At 39.4% G+C, this 18,899-nt stretch overlaps 1 protein-coding gene across 1 annotated transcript in view; it reads right to left on the reverse strand.

Annotated features, from left to right (window-relative positions):
• The window catches only part of LOC124722100 (CDGSH iron-sulfur domain-containing protein 3, mitochondrial), a 34,794-nt gene extending 19,795 nt beyond the window's left edge, over positions 1-14,999 (reverse strand). The window contains exon 1 of the mRNA XM_047247297.1: positions 14,875-14,999. Within this exon, the coding sequence (XP_047103253.1) occupies positions 14,875-14,922 (48 nt within the window). The 5' untranslated portion in view covers positions 14,923-14,999. The remainder of the gene's footprint in view (positions 1-14,874) is intronic.
• Positions 15,000-18,899: the final 3,900 nt, after the last annotated feature.

Raw genomic sequence — 18,899 nt, forward strand, 5'->3', positions numbered from 1 at the left:
CAAAATTTATTTTTGCAGCAAAGAAAATTTATTAACTATTTTACTACATAGTTGCCACCATTTTTCATACATTCGTCATAGCGGCAAACCAACTTTTCTATGTCCTCTTCATCGAAAGATGCAGCTAGTGAAGACAGCCATTGTTGAACACTGATTTCTGCGTCATTATCACTGTCAAAGCACCTTCCTCCACTGAGTGGGGTAGTGCACTGGTTAGCACACTGGACTCGCATTTGGAAGGACAATGGTTGAAACCTGTGACTAGCCACCATGATTTACATTTTTGGTTATTTGCCTAAATTGCTTCAGGCAAATGATGTGATGGTTCCTTTGAAAGGGCTCCGTCTCTAATGATCTCGTAGTTGACGGGACATTAAGACACTACATCTACATCGATACTCCATAATCCATCGAATGGCGGATGGCAAAGAGTAATCATACCACTATTTGTCATTTCCTTTCCTGCTCCACCTGCAAATAGAGTGAGGGAAAAACGACTGTCTATTTGTCTCTGTATGAGCTCTAAGTTCTCCTATCTTATCTTCATGGTCCTTATGTGCAATGTACGTTGGAGGCAATAGAATTGTTCTGCAGCCAGATTCAAATGCCATTTTTCTAAATTTTCTCAACAGTGTTCCTTGAACAGAATGTCGCCTTCCATTCAGGGATTCCCAGTTGGGTTCCTGAAGCATGTCCGTAACACTTGTGTGTTGTTCGAACGTACTGGTAACAAGTCTAGCAGATCAGCCTCTGAACTGCTTTCATGTCTTGCCTCTGAACTGCTTTCATGTCTTCCTTTAATTTGACGCTTGAGCAATACTCAGGAGTAGGTCACACTAGTGTCCTTTATGTGATCTCCTTTGCGTATGAACCACACTTTCCTAGAATTGTCCCAATAAACTGAAGTCGACCATTCGCCTTCACTTAATCTCCTCCCTTCTTCCGCTTTGCTACAAAATCACACTTCACATTCAACAGCAATTGACAGTCCACAGGTGCAAGATCGAGGTTGTATGGTGGGTGATCAAACTGCTCTCAATCAAATTTCTGAATAAGGTTTTGAGTGATACCAACAGAATTGGGGACTGTCATCAAGCAATATGATGCCTTGACTGACGGTCCAAAGCCTTTTGTTTTCAGCTGCCCTAATCTCTCACCTTCTGACCACCACTTCTTCTTGAACTTGAAACATGATTTTGGAGGAATGCAGTTTGAGAGTGAAAAACAATGCAAAAGAAGTGTTCAGCAGTGGCTGTCTCTGGCAGCATCTTTCTCTGTAGAGGGCATAGAAAAGTTGGCTCTCCACTATGACAAATGTTGGAAGAATAGTGGCAACCATGTAGAAAAATACTTTAAGAAATTTGTTTGAAAAAATGTTTTTATGAGGTTTTTTTCCACAATGGAACTTACTTTCCAGACACACATCATACATGGAATGTTTGCACAAAGATGCCTGGCTGTGACCATTTCTTTAGAGCAGTGAAAAATGAAACTGAGTAAGGAAGAAAAGAAGATTGGAGTTTAACATTCCATTCATGACAAGACCATTTAGGGATTAAACACAAGCTTGGTTAGGAGAAAAATGGAGAGAAAATCTGTACTTCCCCTTCTTTAAAAAAGGTGCCTCCTGTACTCACATTAATTAATTTTCAGTACCCCTGGAAACTTAAATCTGGATGGCTGCATGGGGATTTACATTATGATCCTCTGAAATGCGACTCCAATTCCTTTAAATCCTGAGCCAGCTCACTCTGTAAATGTCACTGAATTGTGTTTGAATTCATTCTCCTTGTGAAGTAACTGTCTTCTTACTTTCAGTTCATCAATATTTTGTTGTTATAAGTGCCCTGCATGTTGCTAAGATCACAATGGATGTATGCCTCGACAGGTGATGCAAGATAGATGTGATGTGGATGATGAGCATGGATCCCACATGTTGGTTTCACCTTGGTGACAAAATCTGTGCGCTCAAAGTTTTGACACTGAAAACAATGCATGAACTCAGCTTTTTATTTATTTAGTCAGTGTGGGTGAATCATGTCTAGTATCAAAGCAGTTGTTTTTTCCAAACAATTATTCACTCCACTTCATTATAGTCTTCTCCTTGGTTATTTCTTTGTTGTGCCATACACTTCTTGTAAAGTACTTTGTCAACAGTTCATGGTTAGCATTGCTAACTATCATGAGGCCCCAGGTTTGATTCCCAGCCTGCTGAACTCCCCAAAAGGGGAATCCTGTTCAAAAAATGTCACACACAAACATTTTTAAGAACTTTGGCATCTGTGTTCATAAGATCACAACATGACATGTCATCTCTATAATAACTGACTGTGTGTTTCATTTCAACTACAAATGGATATTTGCAAGAGAATTGCAATGGAGCTGTTTAGGTACTTGACTGGATTTCATCATCTCTATTAACCAAGTATCTATGTGCAGCCTTGTAACTGGGACACCAGCAATTCCTTCTATCCTCTTTTGTACATAAAACAGAGGCATTCTCTTAAATGCGTCCCCTTCTCTCTTACTGATAATGAACCCATTACTATGCATGGCCAGTGTTCTGTTACTATTTATTTGTGACGACTTTTCACAAGAAATATTTACTGGAGGTCTCTGGCGTAGGTGCTATGGGTCCTTCAATCTTCCTATACGACTGACATATGATTGGAATTGTTGTTAAGTTACAGAATCAGTGCCGAAGTCAAGTAGAGGCAATGCATATCTAAATGAGAACTATGATACGTTGATGCCCTGGAAAGAATAAAGCTTGAAGAGGCAAACAATGGCGGTGAAAGGTCTATACATCGGGATGGAAAGGGACAGCTGTGAATGCACTGTGCAGATTATGCAAATTATGCAAATATCTTGCGTGAGGCGAGGAAGCCAACATTGCTAGCAGTAGCACCTTCTGGCACAACATTGCCACACTCTGCATAGGTCATACGTTGCTCAGCCATGTGAGAGGCCTCCGCTGGACAACAGGGACAATATGTGTTGTCCGCGAGTGCCGAAGGCTGCACGTATGAAGTGACTGACAGGCATGGCATTGGGCAGCTGTGTGTGCGTCACATGCACCTGGTGGCACACCCACTAATTTGGCAGACTTCTGGGACGCCGCGCAAGGCGCCACTCTGTGTCGCCCTCGAGAAACTCACTGCTGCGGCAGGACGTGCTTTACGTCAAACGTGCACTGATTTCGACCGAAAACTGCTACTGTATTTGCTGAGAGACAAGCCGAATGTGCCTTCTGGGGTGCGGCTACAGTAAAATTGTGCTAACGGTCATACCATACACCGGTTCTCGTCCAATCACCAAAGTTAAACAACATCGAACCTGGTTAGTACTTGGACGGGTGACCACCTGAGAACACTGGGTGCTGTTGGCTCCATCCATTTTTTCCTTTTAGGTCACTACCCCTGCTAGCCCTCTTTTCATGCAACCATTCTGATGTGTCAGAGATGCTTCCATAAGCATTTTTAACTACTGTAATAAATGTAAGATATGTAATTATAGTAATGAACTCAGTTTGAGGAAGAATGGGCAAAGGAAGATTGGTAGGAAGTCTTTGAAAATACAAAACAGTATGAATCGGCAGATATGTTATGCCTCAGTCCAGTATATTAACTTTATAACATCTGATTTTTGAATTTTTCTTGTTGGGGTAAAAATGAAAGTTGTTACATCAAACTAGACAGTCGCCTGAGTGTTTTGTGTGTAGGTTTGTGGCAATGTACATGCTGTTCCTAGGTCACAGGCTAACTACCCTCATGGGCTGCAAAATCTGTTTGCCCCTGAATGAAATGATGTGACTGCCCTTACTGCATTGAAAATGGTTTCTGAAATATACAGTTAAAAATAATAAGTCTCATTCACTCTAACAAGCTTTGGGATCAATACGGGACTACATTTCTTTCTATATAACACATATTTTAGCTTTTCTCTAAACATGCAAATGATAAGTCAAATACAAACCTTCATCATGTGATTGGTTGTAATGGGTGCTTGTGAAATATTGGATCTTATTATGATACAGGTAAGCATATAAACAAAGGACTGAAGTTGGTGAAATGAGTCAGTATATAAACTACTCTACTCAAAAAGTAGTAAGAAGGCCACAAAGTTTCATATCCCAACCAAATTGACAAACTATTGTCAACAGTCTCTCTCATTCTTTGTAAAAAAACAAACTGTTGAGAAGAATAAAATTTCAACTACACAAACACACTCTTTGGTATTAAGAAACTGTGCACTGTCACACCTCCTTCCAGTTGTGCTGAAAACTGATGATAGGAATTTCATGTACCACCAGGTTACAAACCACTTACTTGTATGTATAACTGTAGCTTAGTGGTTTGAGACTTGGAGATGTAGGAGCAAGGTGCATCCTGACATAACAAGCCCACACAGCACCAATGTATTAAAATTAGCTTTGAAGTCAGCAGTCTTTGAAAGATCACTATTAACTTATTCTTCGGATCCATAGCTTTTATGATCTCTTCAGTTGCCAGTATACTTGACAATCTTTGCAACCCACAGGCAGAAAATAGGGGTATTTTAAAGCTCAATTATGATAGCACTCACTATGGTAATTTTTTCTGTGTTGCAAGAACACATGACTAAGGTTCACTTGTATAAGTAAACCAAGTTTGTCCATGTAAACCACCACCACCACCACTTGAATAGATGTGGAAGCTTTCTTCCAGTTTGGGAGACACACTGGTATTAGAAATGTCCTTCATGGTTCATTTACTGAGTTGGGTCTTCTGTTGCTTATTGCTGTGGCTTGGATGCTGCTAAGTGTCACATTACAATACCCAGAGACACTGTATTGAATTTGCTGCCAGTTGTAGAATTTATCCTATCACTAATTTCTGTAATAATGAGTTAGATCACCAGTAACTTTAATCTTATAGCAATTCAGCGCTCCTTTTACCCATATGCACACAGACTCTGATTCGCTTATTTTGCGATGGTTCCTTGTCCTAAGAACCAAAAGCATGGTGGACATATAATATGATCTTCCGATGTCTCTGTTGTACACCTCACATATTTGAAAGGTGCGATAGGCAATAATATCTCTATCATTGAAACTCTCAAGTTGTCCTACTTTAGACACAGTCTCCTGGATACTGTACTACAGTTACAGTAACCCATCCATTACCATGTGTATTAACATCATTATTATCCAAAGTAAAATTCAGAACACATCCACAAAAAACTGAAGGACCACGCAAAAACACTTGTCCATTTACACCATTTTCAGTGCTCATCTTGATGTTATCTACAGCTTTATATACTGTAAAGCATGAACTCCTTCTCCTCCTCCTCCTATAATAACGCGGCATCTCTATAAGTTGTCCAATGGACGTCAGTGAACTTTATTTGACAGATGAACATGAATGTGGTGGATATTAAGCTGAGAGATAGCAATCAGATGCCAACATCACTAACTCAATGTATACAAGCCAAGAAGTTTTCACCACATATGAAGAATGTAAGCTTTATGATAACATTATTAAAACTTAAAAATTTAACTACAAAATGAGTTACAAACTTTAATACCCACACAAGGCAATCCATTGGCCAAAAGCATCATTGTCAACATAGTTGTAAACTATAGTAGCCAAATGTGGCTCGACAACAAGCTGAGAGCTGAAACCAGAAGAAAGAAATGAGACTTGAAGTCAAAGTCAATCTACAGGGAGCAGACAGTCCAAATACTTTGTAGAGACAAAGCACAAAAACAAACACAGAGGGACTGGCCTGTAATAGCTGAAATCAATGTAAGAACTGCTGGTCCAGGTCTATTGCCACTGACAGGTAAACACCTGAGTGACTCTGCCCACGCTAAACATCGTATGTGTTGGTTGGTTGGATAATTAAAGGGACCAAACTATTGGGTTGGGTTGTTTCTGGGGGAGGAGACCAGACAGCGAGGTCATCGGTCTCATCGGATTAGGGAAGGACAGAGAAGGAAGACAGCCGTGCCCTTTCAAAGGAACCATCCCGGCATTTGCCTGGAGTGATTTAGGGAAATCACGGAAAACCTAAATCTGGATGGCCGGACGCGGGATTGAACCATCGTCCTCCCGAATGCGAGTCCAGTGTGCTAACCACTGCGCCACCTCGCACGGTGGACCAAACTATTCATTGTGTGCATCCCCCATGAGTTTCCTGTACTATTCTGCTTTGATAACCACACCAGCTCACCCGTATTAGTCTACGTTCACTGGTGGGGATACTAAACAAATATGACATGCATACCAGTATGCAAAAAGGCTGGTCTCAGACATGTATAGTAGTTAGGATGTAAATAAAGTAGCCGGAATCAACTGGGTCAAAGATTTCATGGATGTTGTCCCAAAAAATTGTCATATGACAACTTCACAGTCTATTCCCCTACCCCACTCGTAAATATGTGCATTTTCAACGTTTTACTGTTATGTAACATGAAATAAAATGTCATAAAAACAAACAGCCCACATTAAGGTGACCATATAACAGCTGTCAATTTGTTCTTCTAAATCCATGGACTAACGTTTCACAGATTTTAAAAGTGGCCAGCATTAACTATTTATGTACTGATTCAATCATTTACACCTAATTACAAAGGAAAATTTACTGCCAACGTTTCTTCATAAAAATGAAAGTCTCAGTTTTACTTGTAACCAGTTACTGCTACATTAAAAGCGTAGAACTAGTTCAGCTGAACCAATAAACTTTCTGCACACAACTGTCACAATTTAGGCCTACTCAAAATTTTTGTCACTTCATGAAACAGAGATATAGTCAGAATTTTCTCCCACTAATTCTTTGACTGCCATAAGAAGTGACTGACTTACTTACAACTGAATATAGGAATCAAGAAGGCTGAAAAATGCCTTTAATTATCTGTACTTCTCAGCCTTGGCAAATGAACTGCAGTTTAATTTACCAATAACAGAGTATTAAAGTAAACTAGAAATTTTCCCTTGCCTGTATTAGTTAACCTATTTCTGGCACTTAAAAAGATGCTAAAGAACTACTCAGAGATATAACAGTGCTTGGCGCTTAAGGATGTCACATACATTTATCATCCAATAACTTAAAAATTTTATGAATAGCACCACTACGGAAGTTTATTTCTTACCAATAACAACTGGCATAAATATATGTTCCATGAAACACTATGTTATGTACTTCAATGCAGTATACATTTAGGACTGCAGTGTTAGTAACTGTACCTGTCAGTACCATGAGTCAAATTAACACCTGACAGGCACCTACATGTACACTTATACTGTGACCTTTCAATTTACAGGAATTTGGTTCTGTTCAGCATAATTGAGCTGCAAATTCAAATTCACAGTATCATCTTCAGACCCATTACCATGAAGGTGGTAATTTTATGATCTACGCACTCAACAGTGGGCTTGCTAGTGAGTGTACCAAGGCAAACATCACTTACAGCTTTACTTGCCTGATGTAAAAGTGACTGTTTAAATTTGATACATTAATAGTTCAAATGTGCATGATTGCATAAGGCCGCAATCTACAGTGCCCATTTAATTTTTATTAAAAAAGGAGCACTTTAAAATTTTTACAAAAACCTGAGACAATTAAAGAAAAAACAGGACAAAAATTGTACTGACAAAATTTAATTGACATAGACTTTTCCTTTGCATTCATGCACTCAGATGAACCCAAATTATTTTTTAAAAATTATTTTGCTACACTGTCACTGCACTTTTCACTTTTATGTACGTTATCAGGAAGTACATTTTTGTTTGAATGCTCATGTGATGTTTCTTTATCTTAACATGATTCACAATGCCAGACCTTACATCTTGTCCAACAATGAAGTTTGATTTGTACAACATAAATTCTATAGTTTCTCCACCACCAGTGGTAAAAGTGAACTCACTTTCTATATTACATTTAAAATTACACTTTTGTTTTGGCCTCAGAGTATACAGTATATAGATATTTATACTCTATGATTTTGGCATTATGAAACAGTGAACATGAATCGGTGCTATAAAAAAGTGCAAAACATTAACAGTAAATTGATAAAGATTGCAGGGCAAGTTGTACAAGTGCTGCTTTCTAGCATATATACTTGCACAATGCTTAGCAAACTGCATATAAAAAATCTGACAGCGTAAAATACTTTAGCATGGCAGAATCACAAACAAGTGAGACATTTGAGCATCTTCAAAATTCACTTTTTAATACAGCTTTATCACAGTCATCAAAGCAGTTATGTAGTGCTAACAATTAGTTGACTTCTTGTTGTGTCATGGATCAAACCCGATGCGTGTTGTATCATATCCTTCATTACTTCCCTTTAGCAGTCTACAATGGAAGTCATGCAGTATGAGAACAATATAGCACCCATTTCTGTGATATTTTGCTTCTCTTCTTGCTTTTTTGCTGTAAGCTCTCATGGCAGAAAATGCTCCACATGTCTCTTAAGAATCAGCTCCATTTTTGACTAACAACTCATTTCATAACAATCTTCAAAACAAATGGGTTCAACAGTATAAAAATACAAATCTATTGGAAATACTCAGAATGAATTTTCACACTGCAACAGTGTGTGCACTAATATGACACTTCCTGGCAGATTAAAACTGTGTGCTGAACCAAGACTCTAACTTGGGACCCCTCCTGCGCAGAAGAGATTCTGTGAAGTCTGGAAGGTAGGAGATGAGGTACTGGCAGAAGTAAAGCTGTGAGGATGGATCGTGAGTCGTGTTTGGGTAGCTCATTGAGCACTTGTCTGCTAAAGGCAAAGGTCTCGATTTCGAATCTTGGTCCAGCACATAGTTTTAATCTGCCAGGAAGTTTCATTTCAAATTGCAAGTACTATAGCAGGCTATACCTTTGCTGCAGAAAATGCAGCCACTATTCTTTTCCTACAAGAAACAACTACTCACAATGTCTTAAAACCCCATGCAAATATGGTGAAGGATGTTAAAGACACGGCTTCAAAGTATGTTCCGCTGAACTGCATGTGGTTTCACAACAAGACAGTTACAACACGAAGTGAAAGTGCAACCAGTAATGATCTTGCTACTGAATAACGATTAAGTTGTTCTGAATCTAGTTTCCTTGGTCAAAATGTTTTCTCATAATAAAATTTAGTCTCAAAGAAAGTCTAACATGTAATGAAGTATGGTAGATTGATAATCCAGGTAATTTGTACGGATTATTGCATACTCAACTGCAAACATAGTTTACTGGAGAAAGGAACAACACAGACCCAGTGGTTGCCAAACTGAAGTGAGAAGAGTCTTTACAAAACCATATTTTAAATTTAACATGTATTCTACAGCCACTTCAAGCAATTTTAGACAAACAGTACATTAATGGTGTTGATATTTAATTTTTATTCATTATTAGTGTCTCCCGAAAATTTTTACATTTTGCAGCTATATGGTTCTTGCAACGGCTTCTTTAGTTACTCTAAGCTTCTGAAAATTCAGTTACTCCAGCACTCAATAATGATGTTAATGTAGTATGCAGCTATTACCTAGCTGCTGCCTTTTGTGAACTGCAAAGTGACCTCATTGTTTCCATTTAACTTATGAAATTTCATTCCACTAGTGGTCAAGAACAGAACTTTATATAATGTGTCCGTTCCAGTAAAGAGGAAACACATGTACATGACACTTCACTGCCGGATGGCTTGTGCCAATTCAGTGGCATCTGTACAAAAGCTAACCATTGGGCTGATCTGGAAAGCATGTTACTACTTTCATCCACTCACAATGAACAGCATCTAAGAATTCCGCGTATCATGGCCTTGTTTCATACACTTTATATCGATATTCAAGCAAAGATTGCACGAAAGGCTTTTGGAATGGACCAAGACTTACTTTCATTGTCAAAGAGATGTGGTTGCGGTATTTCAGATGTTTTAAACCCTGAGCACTCGTCTCCAGTTATCTCTGGCGTGGTAACAAAGTTAATTTATCACTAAAAACAAACTTGACTGATGTTTCAAAACTAGGAAAAATATACCTACTTCTCAAGTTCAGGTACATTAGAAACATAATGAATAGTCAAACACAAAAAAACTTCTGATAAGTTTGTTTGTGTGGCCATCCTCCTCAGCAAGCACATAAATACTTGTTTTGTAAATAAAATTGCCTTTTCTTGTTGCAACTTAATTTATTTTTTCCAGACATGTTTCGCCTTTTTCTTACTCGTAAGGCATCTTCAGTGGGATCTAGAATGATACAGTTTTGTTATTTTTAGATTATCAAACAGTTCGCCTTTTTTTTCTTTTTCTTCTTCTTCTACTGCCTTAGAGTAATAGAAAGGTGAAACGAGCCTGTAAAAATAAATTAAGTTGCAGCAAGAAAAGGCAGTTTTATTTACAAAACAAGTACTTCTGAAGACATTTTATTCAAGTGCTTGCTGTCCACCCCCTAGCACTGGCTGCAACTGCTGAGTCATTGTGAAAGAGCTGGACAAGGTACAAAAGTTTGCAAGATAATCAATTAACAAAGGACTCTTTACCACAAAGGTTCTGCAACTGATAACAGCAAGCATAATCACACACAAAACAGAGCCTTGACAGAATCCATTCTCTTACACCAGTGTGTTGGCAATATATAGTCGCAAACTAACAGAGAGAAGAAAAGAATTTTATAAAAATGAGATGGCCCCAAACTTCCAAATAATGTCATTACCTTAGTCCCACTTATTTAATGCAACACAAAATCTGTCATACAGGATACTCAAACTCTCTTCCTACGAGACTGGTACCTTTTCAAATATGCAGTGACTTATTCTAATTTTATTGCAAAGTGTGGTGGCACTACCGTCAAGGCACTGCAGGTGCCTTCATGAGCAGAGAAGGACAAATCTCTGCACCCACATCCACATTTTAAGTTTTGCCTGAATCAATGAAGATGAGTATTGGTATAATTTCTTTGAAATGGATAGGGTCACTTTCCTTCTACATCTCTATTCTATGCTTGAGCTAAATCTTTAATGATGTCATGAACTGGATGTTAAACTTTAAATCCTTTCCAATTTAATTTCTCATAAAAAAAAAAGAACCACTGAAGCCCTGATAAAATAAAAAGGCTACTGTGGACTAGTGACATGAATCATTAGCGTGTCTGTAAACGTATCAGATGAATACTCCTTAGCCTTCTGATGAAGTCACAAACATCCTGGAGGTACCACAATGAAATTTTCACTCTGCAGCAGTGTGTGTGCTAATCTGAAACTTCCCAGAAGATTAAAACTGTATGCCTGACGTGGACTCAAACATGAGACATTTGTCTTTTGCAGGCAAGTGCTCCATGGACTGAGCTACACAAGCACAACTCATTGCCCACCAAACAGCTTTACTTCCACCAGTACCTCATATGCTGGCTTCAAAACTTCACACAAGTTCTCATACATAACTTGTAGGACTAGCACTGCTGCAAGAAAGGATGTTGAGGAGACATGGCTTAGCCACAGCATGAGGGATTCTTTGCAGAATTCTGTGAAGTTCAGAAAGTAGAAGACTATGTACTGGTGGAAGTAACGCTGTTAGGACAGCTCATGAGTTGTACTCAGCTTCTTTGGTAGTGAACTTGCCCATGACAAGCAAAGGTCTTGGGTTGGAGCACCGGTCCAGCACACAGTTTTAATCTGCCAGGAAGTTTCACACTGAAGATAGATGAAAATAATGCTGCAGGAGACATTTATGGCATTGATGAGTGACAAAAAACCTGTGTGTGTACACTTTACTTCAAGTCTTGTCTATAAGTGAGAACATAGTAGAAGTGGTATCAATTGAGTGAGTATTTCACCAAATTCATCTTCCAAATAAGTAAACTTGAAAGTAAGAGCATCCCATTCACATAGGCTGCATTTTAGCTCTTGGACTTCCTTATAATTAGAAAACATTACTTACCTTGTGGTTTAGGGGGGTTTCATTAACAAAGTGATACCATGCCAACAGACTGATAACATTTTTATGGTAGAAATATGAGCCATATGAAATGACTAATGATTGACGTCACTAACAACACAGTTATATTAGAAAAATAAAACCTGGAAAACTAATGGCACCCCCATGAATATAAGGGTTCGAGGCTAGGAGTGCTCCTGTTATGCAGAATATATTAAAAACTCGGAAATATCAGACTGACGGAAAACAAGAGCTTGAATCAGGGATGTAAATTAAATTACAGAGTGCACGCTGTATTAAAAACACACACATTCACTGGCTTTCCTAATCCCAGCAAAACTGTCAACTTGCAAACTTATCTAGTCCTTGGGCAGTTCAGTCTATCACTACTACACCCCCCCCCCCCCTCTCTCTCTCTCTCTCTCTCTCTCTCTCTCTCTCTCTCTCTCTCTCTCTCTGTGTGTGTGTGTGTGTGTGTGTGTGTGTGTGTTCTGTATTCTGAACTTTTTTACCTGAGCTTCTTGGGCTTTACTGTATTGCCAACAGATTGATCTCCATCAAGAAGCACTTTGAGTGTAATTTATTTGTTTCTTTAATCATCGAGAGCGTGCAATGATATAGCATTTGTAAATATGAAACAGTAAAAATAAGTAGCTGAAATGTACACACACACACACACACACACACACACACACACACACACACACACACACACACACAGGCTATATGCAGATTTTTTTTTGTGAGGATAGAACAAGTGGCCAGGTGATAACGAGTTCCCTCACCCTGAAATCTTTGTGGTTATGACTAACTCAATTGAGCCATAACCCAAGGCATGGGAAAGACTGGAAGGTGTCAATCTGCTTTTGAGTTGGCTAAGCTTACAAATATACAATAATATAGGTAGGTAACAAGTAAATAATCTGTAGCACGGCCAAAGGTCTCATTCACTCCACATTTAACACACTCTTTGTTAAAAACAAATGGAAGTGCAAGTTAAATACAGGATCACTATTTTACATAATACACAAATGTCCAGTAGGCGTTTGGTGCATACTGTGTATCATACATCAATGAGGAAAAAATGCAATGAAGAGTCAAGCCAAATCATTTAACCAAGAGACTTCCACATCTGGCTTACACTCCCACTGTGCCAAGAGGATAGTTTTGGTAAAACAGTCTAAGAGGGAGATTATTAGCTACAATGAACCATGGACTTTGCTGATGCAGGGAAGCTTTCACGGGCCTCAGTAATACAGATAGCCGTATTGCAGGTATGACTGCAGCAGATGTAACACTGGAGGGGCCATATAAAAATGTGATTCTTGAAACGCAGCAACTACCTTTTCAGTAGTTGCATGGGCAGCAGTCTGGATGAGTGACTGATCTGGCCTTGTAACATTAGCCAAAATGGCCTTACTGTGTTGGTACTGTGAACAGCTTTAAGCAAGAGGGGAAACTACATTTTTCCTCAAGGGCGTGCAAGCTCCACTGTAAGGTTAAATGATAATGGCATACATTGGGTAAAATATTTCAGAATGTTCAGCTGTCATGATACAGGTTGGGAATTGCTTGCAGGATGCACATTGCATCCAGCATTCTCAGCCATGGCAACAGTAACTTATACAATTTGTGGAGCTATTGGCCATAGGCCTCTTCCAGGAACAACTTCCAAATCGCCAGTTAACTTGAACTTCCAAAAATGGCGTAATATAAAGCTGAAACTGGTAGCCAAATATAACTGCTAAGGTCCTGCAACCATCTCTGAAAAGATGGACATACAGAGAGCATAATTTAGTCACAACAAACACACAGTTTAAGAATCATGAAAGGCTGCATATGTAAGAAAGACCAGGGGCACTGGAGGATTTCTGAATTGATTACATAATAAGGCAGAGATTCTGAAACCAGTCTTTAAACTGTAAGACATTTCCAGGGAAGATCCGAGCTCTGATCACAATTCATTAGTTATGAAATGTAGATTAAAACTGAAGAAATTGCGAAACGGTAGGAAATTATGGACATTGGACCTGGATAAGTCCAAAGAAACAGATATACATAGTTTCAGAGGGAGCGTTAGGGAATAACTTAAACTGGTGAAGGTAATACAGTAGAAGCCAAATGGGTGGCTTTGAGAGATTGAATAGTCCAGCTGATGATCAAAATGATTAAAAACGCATATATTAGGAATACCTACTGACTTCACTCAAACGCAGTACATCTGACTGACTCCCACTGCACAAACTCTCACTTTGGTGTGATTAAGGTCGTGCTGATTGAAATAGGTTTACTTTAATCAGCTATGTCTGTTGTTATCCATCTGCCAGAAAACTTCTACATAAAACTTGTGCTCATTTGGTGGGGTATTCACAAATTACCACCCAATGGAACTATTTTTTTAAGCATAACACTAACGGAAACAGTCAGTCAATAACATAACTATAGAGCCCAAAATGACTTCATAAAAAACAATGGATGTTCCGAATGGTATACCCTTAATGTTAGGTACCGGAAGAAGCAGGCAACTACTAAAAGACAAGTTTCATCGATCAGAAAACTGTGGATACAGCTTCTAAGTGAGAAGACTGTGTGGCAGCATCAATATTTCAACGTACAATATTCATGTACCACAGAAGGAACTTTCAACTACAACTGCAATATAAAGTTCCTTGGCAAACTAACATATACCTACAGTTAAGTCCCATAGTGCTCAGAGCCATTTGAACCTACAGTTGTCAACAAAATCTGAAAATTCTCAGCACATATTTACAGCACTTACACAAAAAATAATCACATCTGAAATACTACTTATGTATTTATTTTAAGTTTATGCTTGTCGTATTACTAACAGACCATATACATTAACATGATTCTGCAGGAAACAGGGTTCTGTGTAGCATACGAATTTATTTTAGGTCATAGAATTATTCCATCAGAACACAATAACAAAAAGAATAGCATATTCCACTTACGAAATATATACGAAAACTTCTTGCTCTCAAATTTCCTCGACAAAGCATGATTTAAATCGCAAGCATAAACAAAGTTCAGTGTCATACGTGAAGATATGTTACTCACGAATCAAAGTCCACCCATTTCACAAATTGGGTATGTTATTATACATTATCGATGGTATAGTTTGGGATTTGAGGGTCCGATTTGATGTGTACAATACGTTTGGTATGGTCAGACAAGTTTAATATTATTGTTATTCCTTAACTGCTTTTATCCTAAACGTCACAATCAGAATTTTATCATCTCAATACACACACACATAAATAATTGATTTAATACTCAGAAGCCTAATCAATATTAGTAAAATAACCAAACACACAGAAATTACCTAAAAAACCTAAATTAATCTTAATTTAGAACCATCGATACAAGTATGATACATTACTTTACAAAGATAGCGTTATCACCCTTTAAAAATTCCGTGGTTGAATAATATAATTTTTACACAAGAGTGACATATAATTTTCTTTTCAGCAAGCATAATTCCTTTTGGTGAAAAGTGTTCGTTTTTAATATATTATAAATTTCTAGCCCATGTACTGAGAGTTGAGAAATGGATATAAAATGTGGTTATAATTAAACTTTCGCTGCTCGAGAGGACCCCATGAAAAAAGATGTGATCGAAGGAGAACAGAACTGTGTTGAAACATTTGTAGGAAAATATGGGAGAGAAATAACGAATAAATCATCGAAAGAAATACGTTTTAATTTCCACATGAGAGGGTAACATTCTTAATTACGTACCATGTTTACGTTCCAGGTTATAAATGTTGCTTCATGTGACGACCATCAACATCCACGACAGCCTGGAACCGCACTAGCAGCACTTTTCGAACGGTGGAGTATGGACTGTTTAGCAGTCATGACACAGCTTGTGCATTGCTTGCAGATCGCACATTTCGCCCAACACTTTCAGGTATGGCAACAGTAACTTCTTCCACAATTTGTGGCGCAATTGGCCGTCGGCCGTCGGCTTCTCCCAGGTAGTAGTAGTATGATATTCTGCCTCTTCCACTTTTGTCTGTCCATAGCCAGTATTTTCATTTCTGAATATAAGTCTCCTTTGATACTGCCCAGCATTTGATATCTTCTTTTTCCTCTTCCCTTTTTACCCTTCACCATTCCTTCTATTCCTTCTTTAATAAACAGTCCCTCCTCAAACAATGTCCAATCCATTTCCGTTTTCTCTTTCTGATGACTTTCAGCATGTTTCTTTCTTCTCCAACTCTTCTTGATACTTCTTCATTCCTTACTCAGTCTTCCCATTTCACCTTTTCCATTCTTCTCCATATGCACATCTCTAGTGCCTCCAATTTTCTTTCATCTTCCTTCCTCAATATCCAGGTCTCCGCACCATACAGTGCAATGCTCCAGATGTAACATGTGGGAAGTCTTTTCCTCAGATCTTTGTTTAGTGGTCCGCAGAGTAATTTCTGTTTCCTCTTGAATGCTTCTTTTGCCATTGCAGTTCTTTTCCTAATTTCTGTTGAGCAATACATATCATCCATTATCACACTTCCCAAGTAATTGAAGTTATTCACTTGCTCTATTTCCTCCCCCCCCCCCTATTTTCATACAGAATTTCTCCCCTTTCCTCCAATGACCATGCTTTTCGTTTTCTTCTTGTTAATCTCCATTCCATATTCTTCTAATTTTGTGTTTAGATCATCTAACATTTCTTCCATCTCTCTTGCACTCTCTGCCAGCACAACCATGTCGTTTGCATATCTTGTACACTCCACTCTTTGACCCCCCTATACAAACTTCTCTCCTTTCATCAAAACTTACATTAATGATTTCCTCCAGACAGATATTGAACAATGTGGCCGATAAATAACAACCTTGTCTTACACCTCTTTCCAGTTTCATTTCTTCACTCATCAGACCTCTTATTCTTACTCTTGCTCTCTGGTTCAAATGTAAATTTCTAATTACCCATCTATCCCTCCAGTCAACTCCATGTTTTCTTAGGATTTCCATCAGTTTGTCCCATCTGACACAGTCAAAAGCCTTCTCAAGGTTAATGAATACAACATACGCCTTCCTTTTCCTTTCCATGCACCTCTCCCCTATCACTCTCAGTAGCTTTTTTATTCCAGCTGCAAAGAATTTTTTATCTTGATGTTTGAACCAATTTCCCACAAACTTTTTTATGTCTTCATTGTCCTGGATCCTCTTCCAACATAATGCCTCCTTCAGTGTACCAAACAAATAGAAATCACAAGGTGCTAAATCAGGACTGTAAGAGTGATGAGGCAGTACTTCCCAGCCCATTCTGTTGATGGTTTCATGGATTAGTTGAGCAATATGAGGACGTGCGTTGTCTTGCTGGAGAATCACACCTCTTGTCTGAGATCCATGTCTCTCTCTCTCATGGCTGGCTGCATCTTGTTTAAAAGCAAATCCGAGTAGTATTGGCTGTTCATTGTATACTGAGGGTGGATGTGGTTATTTATTAGTCTAGCAGTCAAAGAAGATGTAGCAGTTACTGCAGGTCTCAGCAATCAGCAACGGCACCTGCCACCGAATAACACTACGAAATTGTTGTGAGTGAAAGAGATAGTTCGGGGTTTACTGGCTTCGTGTGTGCTCCGACAGGTCCCTCAATGCTGGAACTACTATAGACAACTATCCGATACCTCATATAGAGGATTTCACGCAGTTACTGCATGGCTTGAAGCTCTTTTCTGTATTGGACTGTGTGAAAGCATATCACCAAATTCTGATGCACGAGCCGGACATTCCGAAAACGGCAATCATTACGCCTTTCGGCCTTTGCGAATAATGCTTCATGACATATGATTTAAAAAAACACTGCACAGACTTGGCAACATTTCATTGATTCGATTTTGCTACCACTTCCTTTCGCTTTTGCCTATTTGGATGACATACTTATCTCTTCCTCATCTGCGGAGGAACACAAATTTCACCTTGATGCAGTTCGTGCGGCTCTTGCAGCCAACAGCGTAGTTATTAACGACGAAAAATCGCAGCTCTGTTCCACATCTGTTACTTTCCTTGGCCATACAGCCTCAGCCGACGGCCTCCGCCCTACTGACTCACGAATCGCGAACATCCTTGCTCTGCCTCTCCCCAAGGACTATGCACAACTATGCCGTTTCCTAGGGAAGGTGAACTTATATCGACGACATATACCTTGGGCTGCCTCCGTCTAGTCGTCTCTAACAGACGTCCTCTCCAGTAAAAATACAACCGGAAAGTGTAAACTGGACTGGACTAGGCCCATGCTGGACGTTTTTGACAGTTTGAAATCGGCTATTGCGCAGGCTATCACTCTCGCTCACGCCGACCCTGAGGCACGGATTTCTATCACTACCGACGCTAGCGAATCAGCACTAGGTGCTGTCCTCCAACAGCACACTGCCGACTCAACGCAGCCGCTGCGTTTCTTCTCAAAAAAACTTATGAGGAGTCAGTGTAAATGGTCGGCCTTCGACCACGAGCCCCTCACGGTTAATGAGGCAGTCAAACAATTCAAGAGTGACGTCGATGGACGCACTTTCAGCATCTATTCTGATCATAAGCCTCTTGTTGATGCTATCCGCAACCTGGCGAAAGATCTCCCACCGCGCTGCTTTCGGCACATGGATTTTATTTGCCAACATCCTTCAGATGCTTGTTACATCCACGGTGTGGAAAACGTAGATGCCGACTACCTCTCCTGGATTTCGATAATCTCTGCCCTGTTGAACTTAGAGGAACTGGCGCGGCTTCAGGAAGACACGGACACACAACGTCTGCTCTTGGACGGCACTGCTTCGCTCGTCATCAAACCTATTGCCTTGCACGAATCATCAATTCCTATCATCTGTGACGTTTCTACTGGTTCGCCTCGCCCCTTGGTGCCTTCCCGCTCTCGGTGCTGCGTAATCGCGTTACATAATCTTGCTCATCCCAGAACACGGCCAACGACATGCCTCATAGCCGAACGTTTCATCTGGCCAGGCGTGCGGCGCGATTG

Source organism: Schistocerca piceifrons, chromosome X (genome assembly GCF_021461385.2).
Source record: "Schistocerca piceifrons isolate TAMUIC-IGC-003096 chromosome X, iqSchPice1.1, whole genome shotgun sequence".
In the NCBI taxonomy this organism is placed as follows: Eukaryota; Metazoa; Arthropoda; class Insecta; order Orthoptera; family Acrididae; genus Schistocerca; species Schistocerca piceifrons.